Source organism: Halyomorpha halys, unplaced genomic scaffold, assembly GCF_000696795.3.
Source record: "Halyomorpha halys isolate HHAL.00 unplaced genomic scaffold, Hhal_1.1 Scaffold297.1, whole genome shotgun sequence".
Classification (NCBI taxonomy): domain Eukaryota; kingdom Metazoa; phylum Arthropoda; class Insecta; order Hemiptera; family Pentatomidae; genus Halyomorpha; species Halyomorpha halys.
The window spans coordinates 565,780-582,985 of record NW_027109687.1 but is presented as its reverse complement, the minus strand read 5'-3'; the positions used below and the strand labels follow the sequence as shown (position 1 = coordinate 582,985).

The 17,206-nt window shown below is 29.0% G+C and overlaps 1 protein-coding gene across 2 annotated transcripts in view; it reads right to left on the bottom strand.

The window, feature by feature from the left end:
• Nucleotides 1-1,737: 1,737 nt before the first annotated feature.
• Oseg6 (intraflagellar transport protein Oseg6) overlaps nucleotides 1,738-17,206 on the bottom strand; it is a 29,973-nt gene continuing 14,504 nt past the window's right edge. For both annotated transcript variants that reach the window (XM_067047834.1, XM_014420908.3), the window contains exons 12-27: nucleotides 16,622-16,769; nucleotides 14,943-15,138; nucleotides 12,829-12,926; nucleotides 12,213-12,343; nucleotides 11,354-11,505; nucleotides 10,235-10,439; nucleotides 9,151-9,297; nucleotides 7,272-7,438; nucleotides 6,008-6,257; nucleotides 5,773-5,925; nucleotides 5,598-5,694; nucleotides 4,897-5,103; nucleotides 4,682-4,791; nucleotides 3,855-4,019; nucleotides 2,742-2,818; nucleotides 1,738-1,866 (exon numbers count right to left, since the gene is read on the bottom strand). In XM_067047834.1, coding sequence (XP_066903935.1) covers nucleotides 1,764-1,866; nucleotides 2,742-2,818; nucleotides 3,855-4,019; nucleotides 4,682-4,791; nucleotides 4,897-5,103; nucleotides 5,598-5,694; nucleotides 5,773-5,925; nucleotides 6,008-6,257; nucleotides 7,272-7,438; nucleotides 9,151-9,297; nucleotides 10,235-10,439; nucleotides 11,354-11,505; nucleotides 12,213-12,343; nucleotides 12,829-12,926; nucleotides 14,943-15,138; nucleotides 16,622-16,769 — 2,406 coding nt within the window. In that variant the 3' untranslated portion in view covers nucleotides 1,738-1,763. The remainder of the gene's footprint in view (nucleotides 1,867-2,741; nucleotides 2,819-3,854; nucleotides 4,020-4,681; nucleotides 4,792-4,896; nucleotides 5,104-5,597; nucleotides 5,695-5,772; nucleotides 5,926-6,007; nucleotides 6,258-7,271; nucleotides 7,439-9,150; nucleotides 9,298-10,234; nucleotides 10,440-11,353; nucleotides 11,506-12,212; nucleotides 12,344-12,828; nucleotides 12,927-14,942; nucleotides 15,139-16,621; nucleotides 16,770-17,206) is intronic.

Genomic DNA, 17,206 nt, shown 5'->3' with positions numbered 1-17,206 from the left:
TAATTTATACAATAGATTTTTTGCTTAGATTAATTACGTTTTATTTATCACTATTTTATACAGTCCACTAAAATCAAACCAGCGATTCAAAGTGAAGAAGTGCCTGGGATTAGGTTGAAGGCACACTTCATACAGTGTGATTTTCAACAAATCACCTCCTTTGTATAAATTGTTCAAAACACTGTACTTCCTTATGAAGTACTGAACCTCCTGATTCTTCAAGAGTTATAGCAGTTGATTTTTTTATTATATATTTATAATAGAGGTCTACAACAATAACTTATCAAGACATGTTAGTGTTCTGTTTTTACCTTCCAATACAACCCTTACAAGCTATGGCCGCAAGAAAATGTTATAATTTACACATTTTAGAACAAGGAAGTAGTGATACAACTTCCTGAAACCATTGAAGATGTCTAAATGCTTAAAATAATCTTATTAAGACATGGAAAAATATTATTTATAGCACATTAAAAATTATTTTGGGATCTGTAGACTTAAGAAGATGGAACAATGGTCAATGAACATTTAGATAAAATAAAAAGAGGGCTCATAAGGAATCACATTCCAAAAATAAGGATCTCCAGAAACCTGTGCAGATGTTGTACACTCTGATAATGCCTTAGCAACAGTCTTAAATGAGAGGGACCCAAATCTCATGAAAAATGATGAAACAAAACCCAAGCTCCGATAATTAGTTCTAAAATCACAATTAGTATAAACATATCAACTATTTTTGTTTTAATGAAATTGGACTTTGATGTTGACTGACATATTTTCTGCTCAGGGCATAAAACATGTCTTCAAGGATTGCATCTATAGAAAATAACCTATTTATTTTTTCAAAAATGTAATTATAATTGAACCAACTGACGCAGTGTCCAAGCTATAGTGTGGCCTAAAGCATGTAAGGAGTACTACCAACTTTATTTTTGCTTTTTCAGCCAATTTAATAGGAAGATCAAAGGAAAAATAAACCTAGTCACAAGAATTGTATCTAATCATAAATGTGACTGATACATCTCCCATATATGGAATATTCGTAATGCTCATTAACATTAACATTCCAATTGTTCAATAACACAAACTAAAAACTAAATAAATAAAAATTAAATCATTATCCGTCCAATATTACTGAAGATATAGCAAGGAATCACTATAATGGTCTTAGCAGTCAAAGCGGAAAGGAGAGCCATGTGAATAGACACATAAGATATTTTTAAACAAAAATCAAAAACTCTTAATACCTTTGACTATTTTTCAATAGCATTAAAGACAAAATAACCATTTCTCACAACTGTCCAACCAGGATTTCCACTCTAATTTGTTTTTTAGAAACACAAAAGTTATGTAAACCACCAACTTTATTAATGAAATTATGTCATAAACAAAGCCTTTAATACTTCTCAAAAGAAATGAAAACCTATACATGTTTCTATTAAATGAAGGGAGGTTTAAATAAGTCTTTGAAAGTAACATTCTTTATTAACAACAAAAAATGAATAAAGAAAATATACTCTTGATAAAAAAAAACTTGAAGGAAATATGACACTATTATATTTCACAATAAAATAAATATAAATTGCATGAAAAAAATCTTTTGTTCACAAGTGGATTTTACAAGTTTAAGCAATTATTCTAAAGACTAAAACTTACTAAACAATAGAAATTAATATAAATAGCACCACATATAAAAATAAAATAGTTAAACTCTATGAGATCAATAATGGACGGAAATATTTTAAATTTGTTCATTAAATTAATTAGTCCTTTCCATAATAGGAATCAAAAGAGATATGGACTCTCATTTCATCCAATGTGACTTCAGACGAACAAAGGGGACATTTTTCTCCCAACTCCAGCAATCTAAAAAATATATATTTGTTTTATATTAGTTACTAAAGTACACATACAAATATTACTATACACAGATATATAATTTTGCAAACAAAATTGAAATAAAATTAACAAAATTTTATTACTGACAAAAGATCAATAGGGAAAATAAAAGAATAATACAGTCATTTCATGATATGCACTGTATGATGTTTGGATGATTACTTATAACACACAATAAAAAACTTTTTTTAAGTACATTGTATGATGACTTTTTTCCTGAGTTGTATAGTGGCAAAGGGTTGGAGACAAGATGAAAAAAATTTTTAATGCAGCAACAATATAAGTAGATAGTAGGAATATAGTCCGGGTATCAAAATAGTAAAAGAAAAGTATTTACCATTCCTGCCCTCCGTGGTTGCTTTATTTACCTGACTTTTCAAACAGACGATTACAGCGAGTAGGCTGGTTGATGTATGAAATATCACACTCTCACAAGAGAAGATAAGAACACAAAAAAAAGGTAATCCTTCATGGCCAGACCCACCCCACTAAGACCCCCAGAGAGTGACAGTCCTATATCACTTTTGAAATATTTGCTTAAAATGGAACGAGGAGATTAAGATAGTTTAATCGAGAAATATTTAAAGAGCGACTGAAATTGAAAAACCGTCACTCCCCCCCTCCTGTAGCCTTACTTATCTGATTCTCAAACAGACAATTATAGCGAGTAGATTAGTCGATGTACGACCTGTCACAACAATAAATAGTATGGTTAACAATAAATAGTTTTCTTTCACTATTTTGATACCTTTGACTGCCACCTGGACTATCTTTCTACAATCTACTTCATACGGTCAACTATCTTCTTCCAATAATATAAATAGTTAGAAACAAAATATTACCTGATAAATTCTGATCTTATAGCTGGAAACTGACAATTTGGGCAAACAGTGAAGTCTTCTTTTAATACATGCTTTCCCTGAATAATAATAATATTAACAATAACAATGAAAAATAATAATATTAAAAAATTATAATTGAAATAAAAAAAATAAGAGAAACTGACATTTAAGATATTCACTTAAGAAAATAATGCTCGGTGAAACTAGATTTCAATATTTAAGGTATATTTTGAAAATAATCTATTTAAACAGGTTGTACCATTCAAGAATAATTAACATAACACTTAACATTGCTCTTTAGATTTAGCAACAAAAACAAACATACCTTCAATATAATATAAACATAATAATAATATTTAAAAGAAACTGTTTTTCTATACACTTGCCTCAAGTTCTAAAAACAAGATTATCTTTTAAGCAAAGTTAAGGTGTAAGATAATATTTTAAAGGTTCCTGGATTGGGTTGGCCCATATGAAATGTCAGTTCCAAGGATATGAATTAAATGAAAGAAAAACAAACTTTAAAAATGAAAATGAGGTAAAATTTTCATTTCTTGATTTATAGAGCAAAAACTTTTCTTCAAACAAGGGATAAAAACCTTATTAGGCTTTGGAAGAAATGTATTTATGTACAGCTACTTTGAATAAAAAGAGAAACTTGTTAATATTTACTTTTCTTTTATTTGCCTTGTGCCCAGACCCTGATTAGTATGAGGTCTAGACAGATATTTGTCTTGAGTACCACTTTTGAAAGAGCATGTTTAATTTCAGGTGCAAAAACTAGAGGTACCAACTAAATGATAATAAATAATAAATTTGAAAGCACGAAAAATTATTTTTTAAACAACCGGTAAAGTCATTTGATTTTCAAAAATACATTTCGAATCTTACAATTTTAAGCACAACAGATGTTCCAGTGTTTATAATGGAATATTGTAATAAACAGAATCAATGGAGAACGTTAGTTTATACTAATTATTGGAGTTTGCCAAAACATATTAGGACCTAAAACCAACTACTGTAAAAATTTCTATATGATTCTTCAAAATAGACAACAGTGATAATAACATTTAAATAATATATGAACAAAAGCATTTAATTCTTCTTACTTACTGTAGCTATACAAAAAGGTAGGGCATTATTACAGTTGTTACAGGCTAATTTGAACTCAGAGACTGATTGACTGCAATGAGGGCATGGGGAGCTTTCTTCGTTTATATCAGCTCCACGACCTTTCCTTACGACCCCTTCCAGCTTTTTTAAATACTTATTTTCGATCTAGAAGCATGAATTCAATCAATGTAATATAATTTCAGAACTATTGACAAAAATTAAGGTAAAATAGAACTCAGGTAGAATAGTTTACAGAAGTGTACTGATTAAAGAACAACAAAGAGAGACAAAAAAAAAAGTGTCCATCCTTGATTGTTTTGTTTCTGGTTTCCAAAAAACTGATAGTTACTAACTTTACAGCCTTTATCCATTAAATAACATAGATCATACGAAACATAACGAGGTCTCTATTGTTTACTGTAGATTCAATACGAGGAGATGTTGGTCTGAAATTCGTGCCAAAACATCAGCAAAAATAAATAAGTTCTACTTATTTGTATATCAATGCTAACCTCATCCCTGACCATTTTCTCCTCATATAAAACAATTTATCCTATAATTGAATAAGATTAGAAATGAGCTAAATCTAAATGATGGTTACTCTGAACATCGAATTAAAATATTTTCAGGTTTTAGAAAATGGTGACCATTATCTTAAGGGTAGCTACTTTTATTTATTCTTTCATTCAGTGTATTACTGCATGTAAAGTTATCTAATAATATAGGTATTGCATGAAAAATAGCATGGTTTAAACTTTTTTTTTTTTCGAAAAAAGAAGTTTAAAAATAATTTAAGCCTTAGTTATATATATTCAGTTATAATATACCTTCGTTTTATATTCAGGTTTCATAAGCATGGCAGCATACGTGAAAGCTGAATGCTTAAGCTCAGCACGATGGCATTCTATAACAGTAGATGTCAGAATGGGAACAGTATCTGAAACAATAGTCGATCACAAAGAATGAAATGAAATTATCTAAAATACATAGGTAAGTATTCTGGGACAAGTTAATTGGTGATATACCACTTTCAAATACATACGAGCAGGGAATTTTGAAATGTTGTCTGCAACTCTGAGAAGAAGTCTGGCAGCAAGAAGATGATTTGATAACTTGACATGTAAACGGACAAGCCTATAAGAATGTACGAGTGAAAGAAGAGAACTTAATTCTGATGTAACTTGCAAGCCATTATCATGGAGCTCCATGCACATTCCAACCAGAACTTGATGCGACAAGCTGTAGTTACCTGAAATTCAATTATTACAATGAATAAATAGTCTATATGAACACATTCTTGTTAATAAGATTTAAAACACACAATCCAATAACATACATCAGTTCCTACTAGTAATAAAATAATTAGTTTTTCACAATCAATAAAACTAAATTGTTTTATTTACTAATTTAATCAATTTGATTACTTCAAATCATTGAAAAATGTTATTTTACCAACCAATTCTTGTGAGGGAAAGAATATTGAGTTTATTTCATGGGTTAGGCATAAAATTATTGGGTAAAGAGTTAAACCAACACTGCTTTTAGCACACTAGATTACTGTTCTTATATGGTTAAACAATAAAGTCTGGAGTATTGATAAAACTATACACAGTAAAAATAAAATTTGGAATAATATGTAAGATACGATAATAAAAAGGCATCCTGGACTTAAAGACTAAAAAAGTCAATTATAAAAATAATTATAAAAAGAGAAATAAGTATAAAGATATATGGAAAATATACCATTCACTAATTCTTCATTGGATATAATTACAGCTGTTTTTGAAGCCTCTTTATATTGTTTTCGAGCCCGGTAAAGCCGAAATACAAATTTGGGATCCTAAAATATGATAAAATGAAAAAAATAATAATTGAAGCCTAAACTTTAAAGTAATGAAAATTATTTTGAAAAAATTACCCGAGGTTCACCATCTACTTCTCCAAGAAGCAGTTCTATGAGCTGATTAGCCATTACATCATCATTAGCAGCAGCTACAACTTCAATTGCCAAGATTATAGCTTCTTCCTCAGCTGAGTTTCCACGAGCAACTTGGATTAAATTTTTTAACGCCTGAATTCAAATAAAAAAGCAGTTAAATACAATAAAATTGAAATTATCACATGAAAAAATTGATTGGAATATTTCCCATGACCTTATTGAATTGAGCAGCATGAAAATAACATTTGGCAGCCAGCATCATTTTCCCAGTTTGCTCGAAATGTAGTGCCAAAGAAGACAGTTGCCTCTCTCCTTCTTCACTACCGCCCAACTCCTGTGTGATAAGAGCTGCATAGAGTTCTACCAGTCCTGTTTCTTTGCATAACCGCAGAGCTTCATTTTCTGAGCGTGAAATGACCAAAAACTTAAGAGCTGAACTGAAGTCTCCCAATTTTTCAAAATGTCTATAAAAAAGAAAATCACAGAAGTAATTTTATGTACAGAGAGGCTTAATTTGGAGTTGTTAAATTTCACAGGTCCTACTTTTAATTAAGAAAAACACTACTTGTACAAAGTATGTTCTGATGTTAAAAAAAAATAGAAATAATTCTTTGCTTTATGTTTTATTTTATTTTATTTTACATAAGTTTAAAATTACAGAAAGAGATATGATAGACCAATTTTTCTTTACATATCAGAATTTCTTACACAATATTACTATAAGTCTTTTTATAATGAGCTGTTTGTCTAGATAAGAGAAGGATTATTTAAAAAACCATGAGACAACTAGTATCAACAACTATATCACTAGAAAGTATAGAAAATCTCTTGTAAGAAGGGCTCTTAGCTTTTTGGTATCATTACATCCTTTATATATTACAAATTAATTTCAAGTTTAAAATAATCCTATTTCATACTCATAATATGGGTACTTAGGTATTATTCTGTATTTTACTGATATACTAGAGCTTTGGGTTAAAACTGTCAACTTTTGCTTACCCAAAAGATAAAAAAAAACTTTTAAGGATCCTTTTCAGTTGAGGTAGGGGCCTAAATTTGTCTAAATACTGATTAGTTTATGGTGTAGGTAAAACTCACAACAGGTCTGGACAGGATATTAAGTAAATATTTTCTCAAAAATACAGATGATCTTTAATTCTTAAAATATCAATTACTAAGCTTATGGATGAAATACAAAATTAATGAGTATCTTTCTATAGGAGAAATCATTCAGTTATTGTTCAAAAAACATAATGTTTCACTATTTCATTCAAGATTTCCAAACAATTGCTTTAAGAACAACATATCAAATTGAAATATAAATTTTTACTAATTCCTATAAATATTAATATTTATACATAAATTAGTTTTAAAAGATTCATATGTGATAGAGGCTCTATCACACATTACAAAAATATAAACATAATAAACTTACTTATGGAATGAAGATTAAATAAAATAATAATTAAGAAGTAAACCTGGCTAGAGTTTTAGCAGCATGAATATTCCTGGTCTGTTCTACAATATTAACTGCTTTCTGAGGCTGATTTAGTTTTTCAACACATAGTCTCACCACATTCTCTACATCAGCACTTTTAGCATAAGACTCCACTGCTCCTAGATAATCACCGTCAGACTCCTGTGCCTATGAAACAAAAATAGCAAATGTTAATAAATCAGGAGGACATCAGGGCTTTATTATTTAAGATACAAAACACAAGGGTTTTCTTGGAAGCAATGTGCCTATTCTTATTAAAAATGGTATACTAGGTAACAATCTACTACCTGCCATAAGAATCCAAGGCACCAGCTATTTGTAAGAGTTCCAGAAACTCTGGGGTCTATTAATACCCTAAAATTAAGTGCCACCATGGGTTGATTAATCCTTTAGTTAGTACTTTAATAAAAAATGAGTTTTATGAAGTCAGAAGAGTATAATATAATGAGGGAGGATGTGGCCAATGAAGGCTTCGGTTCGAGCACAAGGGGTGGTCAAGGAAAAATGAATGAATTAAAAATAATCTTTATTCTGGGACCAAGTCCTCTAAGAACAAAAACAATGAACATAAATAATTGCTTATGTCTAGCCTTCGTATATAAAATATTTCTATTAACAATGATCAGATTATTTATATATAAATTTTACATTTCATCGGAAGATAGTTTTAGAAGGTGGAGAAATAGCTGATGTTTGAATGAAGTTAGGGAAGAGGCATTACAGATAGAGATAGATAAGGCACTTCAAAAGGATGAGGTATAAACATCAATTAGTTGGGTTCTGGTGTACAAGTAGTGGATAAAGGATATTCAGTGACATACGAAGGTTTATTATTTCTCAAGGATTGGAGTAGGAAAAACCAAGGATATTTTATATTAAGGCAGATATTTTAAGGAGGGTTTGGTGCTGATGAGGATGGCTTTAGTTTTTTCTACATTCAGTAGTAACTTGTTTTTCTCAGCCGAGTGACCAATTCTATGACTAACATTCTGCAGTTTATGAGATTCTTTGATGAGATCAGCAGGAGAAATTTGAAGGTCATTAGCATACAGATGGTATAGAGCATGATAGATAGAAGTGAGTAAATCATTTTTATAAATAGGAAAAAAGGGTTGGTAATAACACTGCATGAGAGTAAGATAGGAGATGAAGGGGGTTTATCTGGGATGACCTCCCTTGAGGGATGTGGAACTAGTTGGCTAGTAGATTTGGCCAGTGTTCCTCTCTTGACTGGCCACTAATAGCCATACACTTTCATGTCACTGACTGTGGTTAAAAAAACTATAAGAATAAAGTTTGCATGAGTTATTTGATATTTTTGCTAGCTCCTCCCCACCATTCAAAAAAAAAAAAAAATCTCTTCTTTTGATTCATGATTCATTCAGCATTTAGTACTTATAATCAACCAATAAGAAACATGGGTACAAAGTTTCTCCCTTATATGCTATAGATGAGTAAGAAATCACTATTTACAGGTATAAAACATAAGTAACACTATTTTCAATTTTTCTAAACATGGCAGATAAATAATTCTTTATTAATTATTTGAATTAAATTATAAGTATTTAAATAATTAAGAGTTGAATATAATAAAATATTGGGTATTTAAAAAACTATATTAAGGAAAAATATATGAAAACAACATAAGATTTTTTTTTACTTTTATGTCACCCTTGCTATAAGAATATATTTTATACCATATTTTTGAGTTTAGAAAATATAAAATATCTTTACAATTGGTAAGATAAGCAATACAATAAAAAAAAAAAAATTGTTTGGATACCATCAATGAATAAATCAAATGTTTCTTTCTTAAAACATACATTATTGAAAGAAGATATATCTAAAATACTACTTACTTTAGCATACTGACGATAGATCTTAGGATCAGAGACCTTAGGTAACAGTTCTCCAACTTTTTTCCAGTTCTTCAAACCGATATATGCAGCAGCTGCTTTATCAAAATTACCAGATTTATCATATAACACAGCAGCCTCATTCATTTTCTATTGAAATAAAGAAACATTACTTCAGGTCGAAGGTAAATACCTTTAAAGGTTAAAAAATTGAGAAAAAAAAAATTATGTGTGAGACTCTCAAAGCATTGCAAGTGAAAATTCTAAGGTTCTAGAATTTTTTAACAATTTTTTTATTTCAGGATCATGAAATGGAATTTAATAGAGGAAATCTCTCTTAATTAAATGGAACATCTCTTTTATTCATCAATTTCTATTAATTATGGGTTTTTGATAATTGAAGTGTGATATAAATAATTTTGATTCTAAATTTTTGAAGTAATGAGAGAATACTCCTATGATGGTAGTGCCTGATCTGGTTGTAAACTGGCCTTTGTCAGTGATCAATGTTAACTTGAATATTCCAACCCAAAATTCTGATTAAATGAATATATATATTTAAAGATGAATTAGTCTCTGTTCTTTTTCACCAGCTCACTTGCCATGAAATGGAAATTATTAAGTAATAACTAAAGATCAAAATAAAAACCTGTGGATACCAGATGAAATAAAAAAAAGTATATGTATATAAAGAGATGAGTTAAAAATATTTTTTGGAGGTACCATGAAAGTTATGCAGATTAATAATGAATAAAAAATAAAAACCAGTGAATACCTGATGTATGTGCATGTGTTTGAAAAGATGAATTAAAAAAAAACTTTACTCTACTGTGCCTAGGTATTTATTACCTGGAACCATAGGGAATCAAGAGGAGGAAATTATACTGATGTAAGACATAGGAGAAGGAAAAATGTCTCACTTTTTCATTAGATCTAGACCACTTTGCTCTATAGAACTAAAGAAGTTTCACTTTATTAAATTTAGTTATCACTGTGTTTTAGAGCTATTAATTAGGTCAAGGATAACACAAAACATGCACGAAAAGGGACAAATACTTTAAAAATGCATGTATTATCTTGATATGACCTTGACAGATTCCAGAATCACAGCTGCTTGAAATTTCAAACTATTTGATGCATCAGACTCATTTGCAATAATCAGACCTCTTCGAAAATCACCAAGTCGAAGGGAGGTTCGGCAGATACCTTCTTTGCAATGTAAATTATGTTCTTCATCTTCACCTGAGGTCATGGCCCGCTCGTAATGAACTAGTGCCTCTCCATAATCCCCACTACAAAATATGAACATTTAAAGTATTTATTTGTAAATAAAAAAAAAAAATAATTGTTCAGTATAATCAGATAAAATAAAGATCATGTTCATTGAAAATAGAAAAAGAAATTTACTCTTAAAACACTATGAAACAAAAATATTACTTTACATCTCTAGAAACAATTTAAAACTAAAATACTTGCCAAAGTTAGAATTGAGATTTTGGAGATTAAAAAAATTGAATTGTGTTAAGTATCTTTTTCCTCTATTACTTCCAACAAGATGGTCCAATTTATCCTAATTTTTCAATACTTTATTTTCTATTGCAAAAAAATTACATAGATTTTCAAAAACAATATATTCTACTGAAACAGTTTAATAAGTAGTTCCAGTTCAGCTGGTAAAGACACACTTTTAGGAACTTTGGATGACAGATTACCGGTGCCAGTTTATTCAGAGGATACATTAACAAGGATGAACATCAAAAGTTGGGAGTGAGGACAACACAGAGATCATAAAGGAGCCAGATATATTCATAACTCACAAGTGTCATCAAGAGATGACAAGGACATGGCAGGAATCATGTGATCCGAAAATCCAGAGAATTAAAGTTGTCATGAAACTAGTACTATTAACACTAACTGATGCCAATTTAAAAAAAGAAAAGAAAAAGGTAACTGGAATGTCGAGATACACAAGCTTAACATGTGAAATAGAATTTTTTAACAATTATTTCATTAATCAAAATCAACTATATAATAATCTAATATTTATTATAAATAAACTAACTGGTAGGATTCAATATAATTTATGAGGAAAAATAGTGGAGATAAAGATAATGTAATAATAATAAAGATAAAACAGGGCAACAAAGTAATTAATTATAACTACAAAGAAGTGTTCTAAAATCAATAGGAGCTCAGCAATACCTACATTAGTTCAAGTTGTGTAGCATGCTCAAGAGATATAGATGGAACTTCTTCTGGCGCAAGAGTTCTGGCTAGCTTCAAAGCTCTATCCCACTGAAGCAAGTTTTGACGCATTATAAGTGCATTAAGTGGTTCACTTGATTCTAAGAACAATTTCTGAAAATAAGTTTAACAAACAATGTTTAATATGCAGCAAGAGAAAAAGTACAAACATATAATTAATAAATGGATTAAGTAAAGAATGTAATAATAGTAAAAAAATTATAAGAACTTAAGTAAGAATTTAGAAAATAACTATGTTGGTACTTGATAATGTGACGAGTTAAAAAACGAATATTGAATATTATTAACAACAAATATTGAAAACATCAAAGCCAAATTATTTGCATTAAATATGAAAATTATTTGCACTAAATATGAAAGGATAATTGATATTTTTTTATAGAAAAAAAATTAGAAATTTGTCAATAATCCTTAGTTCTAATTATCTTGCACATTAGATACAGGATAATTTTACTAGGAATAGGAAAATTAGCTACTGTAATTATAAACAAATAAAATAAAATTATCATCTAATTTTCAAAAGTTTAGAGCTCTTTTTTTTCTGAGCAAAAAACTCACATTGTAATAATATTACTCAAAACTCAATTTCCAATTTTGCAAAAAATAAATTGGTTGAGAGAAAAAAGAAAATTTTCTAACTTTTAATTACTATTACAGCTTTTTTGTTAGTTAATTAATATCATTAAAAGTAGATATTAATTTGGTTCACACAAGGTAAAAAAACAAATAAAAGAAGTGCTGTAATATTTAATATACGAACGTGGTTATTGTATCATTAATCTAATACAAAATATATTCACCTCAGCTTTGTCAAATTCACCCAATACTTCTGCAATATGACCACAAAGCAGCTTCTTGTTTTCTACATACAATATATTCTCAAGCGTCATGACCATTGCTACATCACCGATTTGTCTATACACTTTTAAAGCTGAAACAAAAATTTTTTTCATTTATATACAGCTAAATAAAAAAAAAAATTCAATAACTGTTAATATACAGTAGGGAAAGTCAATAACTATGACTACTAATTAATTGCACTTTTTTTTAATTACAGTTTTCTCCGAGAATTCGATATGCTTTGTTTCAAAATAAAATTATAGGCACATAGACCTGTTTTAAAACAATGTAGCAGAAGTTGTAGCTTTCAAGCTCAAATTCATTTCCAGTAATGGATTAATCTTCCAAAAATAATTTAATTCAATTTTAGGCTGATGTACGACGGAATGCAGAGTAATTTCATGGTTTATAATATAATAATAAAAATGTTAAACGGAACAAAGTATAAAACTAAATCTTTTTAGATCTTTTGGGACTATTACATAGCCTTAAAACTATACAAAAAAAAAAAAAAAAATACGACTTCATATAACCATAAATTATACAAATATAAAAATAATTAACAAATTATTTTACCAAACACTACATCCAAAGATTTAAGAGCAGCCTCAGCTAAAGCAGTGTAATCTTCTTTGTTGTTTAATATCATACAGACAGACAATGCATCAGTAAACCTACAACATTAAATAATATTTTCTCCAATTGAAAAATCATTTAGCTATCAATATTATTAAGTTTCATTAATCTAATAATAAGCTGGTAATAGCTAAAGCACCCAACTTGCGTATGTGCCATTGTCATGACAAATTTAGAGCTGTAGAAGCAAGTTGTTATGACTACATTGTAGAGATAATTTTATTTCCATAGAAGTAGCGTGAGTAGTGAAATATGTAATTTGTAGCCATAGACAGAATATAAGCAGTTAAATGTATAAGTGAATGAAAGAAGAATGTCGTGGAAAATTTGAATATTACACCATTAAATATTCTGGTTTTGTGTTAGTATGAGTGTGTAATTATTGCATTGTAATCAGATAATTTACAATGGTTTTTAGAAAATAGAATTAGAAAGATTTACAATGTATGTTATAATTTTGGTAATTACTTATAATTTAAAGGTATAATTCTCTTATAATGTAAGGTGTAAAGTAGATTATTATTATTAGTGTTAAAATACAATTAGATGCATTTTATAAATAAATAACATATTTAAATCTTTGTAAATAAAATTTAAGTATTTTTATAATTTTGAGTGTCAATATATTATTTTGTATCACTTAAGTGTTTAATTCCTTAAAGTGATGAGGTTCACAATTTAAAGGGGACCCAATGCTATATTGAGTGAAAAGATGGAAGTGGCATTTGTGTATTTGTGTAAATGTCAATTCATAAAACATTAAAATGTTCACTTATATAATTAGACTGAGGGTTGTCAAGTGATTTGGAGATTATAGTGTTCAAGTTTAGCTGATCTGTATCAGAATTGTGAAAATAAATAAGAAATATTCAATTTTCAAACTATCATGTAGGATCGACAGTTCACGGGATAGTTCAGTAAGTGAAGGAAATATATAAATATTCTGCCTTTTAAGAGGAAGTAGTTCAGTGTTCAGTCATTTTCAGATTTATAAGGACCTCACTTAAAGAAATTATATTGGTTTGATAAAATTCAAAATGAATGCAATTGAATATGTGTTTTGTAATAAGTTAAAGATAAGGTTCAACTTATGTTTGAAGATAAGGTAAATAAACTCTTTCATATCATAAATACACATTACTTTATTTCATATTTTTGTTTTATTTCTTCCCAAGTTTCCCTGCTTTTGAGCAATACAGGTTTTGGATTTAAGTAATCCGAATTTTGCGGTTATTTTTTGGTTTTATATAAAGTCGGGGTTGGGGATCTCATTTTCTGATGCCCCCCCCCTTGCCCAGCAATATCCATTAGCCATGAGGCCACCCAAATTTGTTCCAATATTATATTATCATAGATAAAGATTTCTGGACTAACACAATAACCAAGTTTGCCCCTCCAGGGAATTAACTTTATAAATAAAAGGAAATACATGCATGTTAATAGCCAGAAAAGTCTCACAATTTTCAGCCCCCTTTTTCCACAATAGTTTTAATTTTAATTATCATCGTAAAATACACTCGGGATACCTGAAGTACAGCACGAGCAGGTCCTGATGTAAACAACAGGTGTTTGCAGCAGTTCGATGTTTGTTTACTAGGTTATCACTTTGATTTCATGAAATTCCCCTCTGGAGATTCATAAATAGAAAACATCAACAGTCACAGGGTAATGAGAAATTTGCCAGTAACAAACATTCAAATAAATTATTGAACTACCAGTTGCATTTAAAAAAATTGTGAATTTATTTCTGAAAGGGCTTACTGCGACCTTTTCTATAAGGTTTCCTTATATAAAGAAAATATCAATTTATAATATAAGTTCAAAAAAGAGAAGTTTTAACCTTAACTTATTTTATTACATGTGGCTTAAAAGAAATGAATATATTTTTAATGGATAATATAAAAAAAAAAAATGAGAATAACATAATAAAAACTATATACAAGACACATCCCTTAGATGGAATACACCAGCTTCACTATGTCTGATATTTTTTTTAGAACCACCCAAATAATTAATTATTTATTTTTATTATAAAAAACAAAGCAGCATCTTACCTGGTGAGGGCTATATGTTTGGCTAAATTTGTCTTCAAATTATCACCAGATTTAAGACTTGAAGGAACGTGTGAGGATAAAACTAAATTAGCTAGTTTGCCACCAGGTGTGTGCAATATTACAAGACCATTGTGCAGAACAAGAGGATATTGATCAATTCCTAGTTTTGTTTCACCCAATTTTCTGATTTCAGTTCCTACAAAAAATTTAATTTCATTAATTCAAGCCAAAATAAAAGTTATAACTAAGACAAAATGAAGTGAAAAAGAAATATTTAAAAAATGAAATGGCAGACAAATGGTTTAAAGAGCTTACTTAAATCAAATGACATTAAGGACTTGCGTCAGTCATTACCATTTATCATTCTGTGCAAATAGTTTCATTATTTTAACAGAATATTTAATAAGTTTCTAAAACAATAGTAATCTTAGGAAAAACATTTATTGATTTCCTAAAATACAACACTTATGTAGCTCTATATTAATCCTTAATCATAAGACTGTAAGATAATGCAACCTAATGAAGAAATCAAGAGTAAGATGTCTTCAATTCTTTGAGATATTTTCCAAAAAGTCTAATCATCATTGATAGCTATATTATTAATATACATTTGGGAACTGAACCATAGAATTACAAATTGTGTTTTGTTGGCCTAGGGCTTTTGTTGCAAAATGAAAAGAAATATTGATGTAACGTATGAACAGAACATAGATTCACAAAAATGTTGGCAGGTTCCTTGCAGCATATCGGTGTTTAAATATCCTATGACTTATTGAATATTAAACAAATATGCACATCCACAGCCCAAGCATATTCCACGGATGGACATATCTATTAAAAACAGTTTATGCTATGATACAGCCTAGGGTCTTCTATCACTTTCCCAAGAAATTTGAAAGAGTTAGTTTGTACCAGCGGTACAGTTTTCCACATAGGAAAATTGATTTATTTTAGTCAAGAATACCCTGTTCTGTATTGCCATCTTGACTATATAGCATCTAAATGAAAAAAAAAAATATTTGAGGGATAAAATTTAATTTAGTGGGGAAATTTTATTCATAAAAATTACATAATGCACATCATTGGTATCAAGCATTTTTAATGGTGCATACAACAAGTTTGGATGAGCAACTAAGCTGAAGGCCTCATTATTTATGAGACAGATATGTAACACAGCAGTTGTCAAAAATTCAACAAGAAGTTGGTACCTACTTTCCATGTTCAGTAGAGCAAGATGAGCAATAGCTGAAAGGATGTTTGAATTTTGACCAAAGAGAAATAAAAGAATTATATGGATATCTCAAACAATTCTTAAAGGCTCTTGTCAAGTAAAAAATGAGGGCTTGTATAACTGAAGAAATATTAAACAGTTTTTATTTTATAAAACTCGTTCCTTTTAGTCCACAATATGAATATAATAAAGATCTGTGTTCCAATCCTCCAAACAAAACCTGGACTTAAAAGTGTTCAATGAAGCTATATTACATTTATTTGGGTAATCTTAAACTAAGAATAGCATTGTTAAACAGAATATAGTTTTCTTCCACCAACAGTAATAATGAATTTAGAATATCATTTTATGAAGTAATAGCTAAAGAGATTGATACTAATACACTGTAATGCAAGTGTGTGTAAGTTTAAATTTTTAAAGTAAAAATAATGATAAATTATTAACATACCATCTAATGTATCCCTTATATAGATGTAAGTACTAATTGTCTGAGCATCATAAACAATAAATACATTTTTATCCTTCTCTGTTTGATCCCATAGAACACCAATGGCAGATTCCGAAAAATCAGGTATAGGCTTCAGACAATTGTCCATCTAGAAAAATAATTATTTCTAATTTGTCAAAGAATGTAACTTATGATATTAGTTGTAAACCAAAATGTCTCTTATCCATTTTTACTGAAAGCTACTTTTTTCTTTGATCTATTGAGCGATTGAGGGCTCTGTCTGATTAAAAATGTTTTTTAAAAAAAAAAATCTTGGAACCTTTTGAAAATTTAAAATCATTAAAAGAGTACATTTTATATGAATGGATATCAACATATTTGTGAATATCTAAAGATTTTTTAAATTACATTTTAAAGTACATGAAATCTTTCTTTTAATGTGTACTGACACTTCTGAGATCAATAAGTTGTAGGTCTTTATTAGAGTTAAGCAAAACAAAATAAAAGTATATAATTTCCTGATGAATGGAATATGGTCCGGGTGCGGTAAAAAAAAAAACACAAATAGTAGATAATTATGCTATT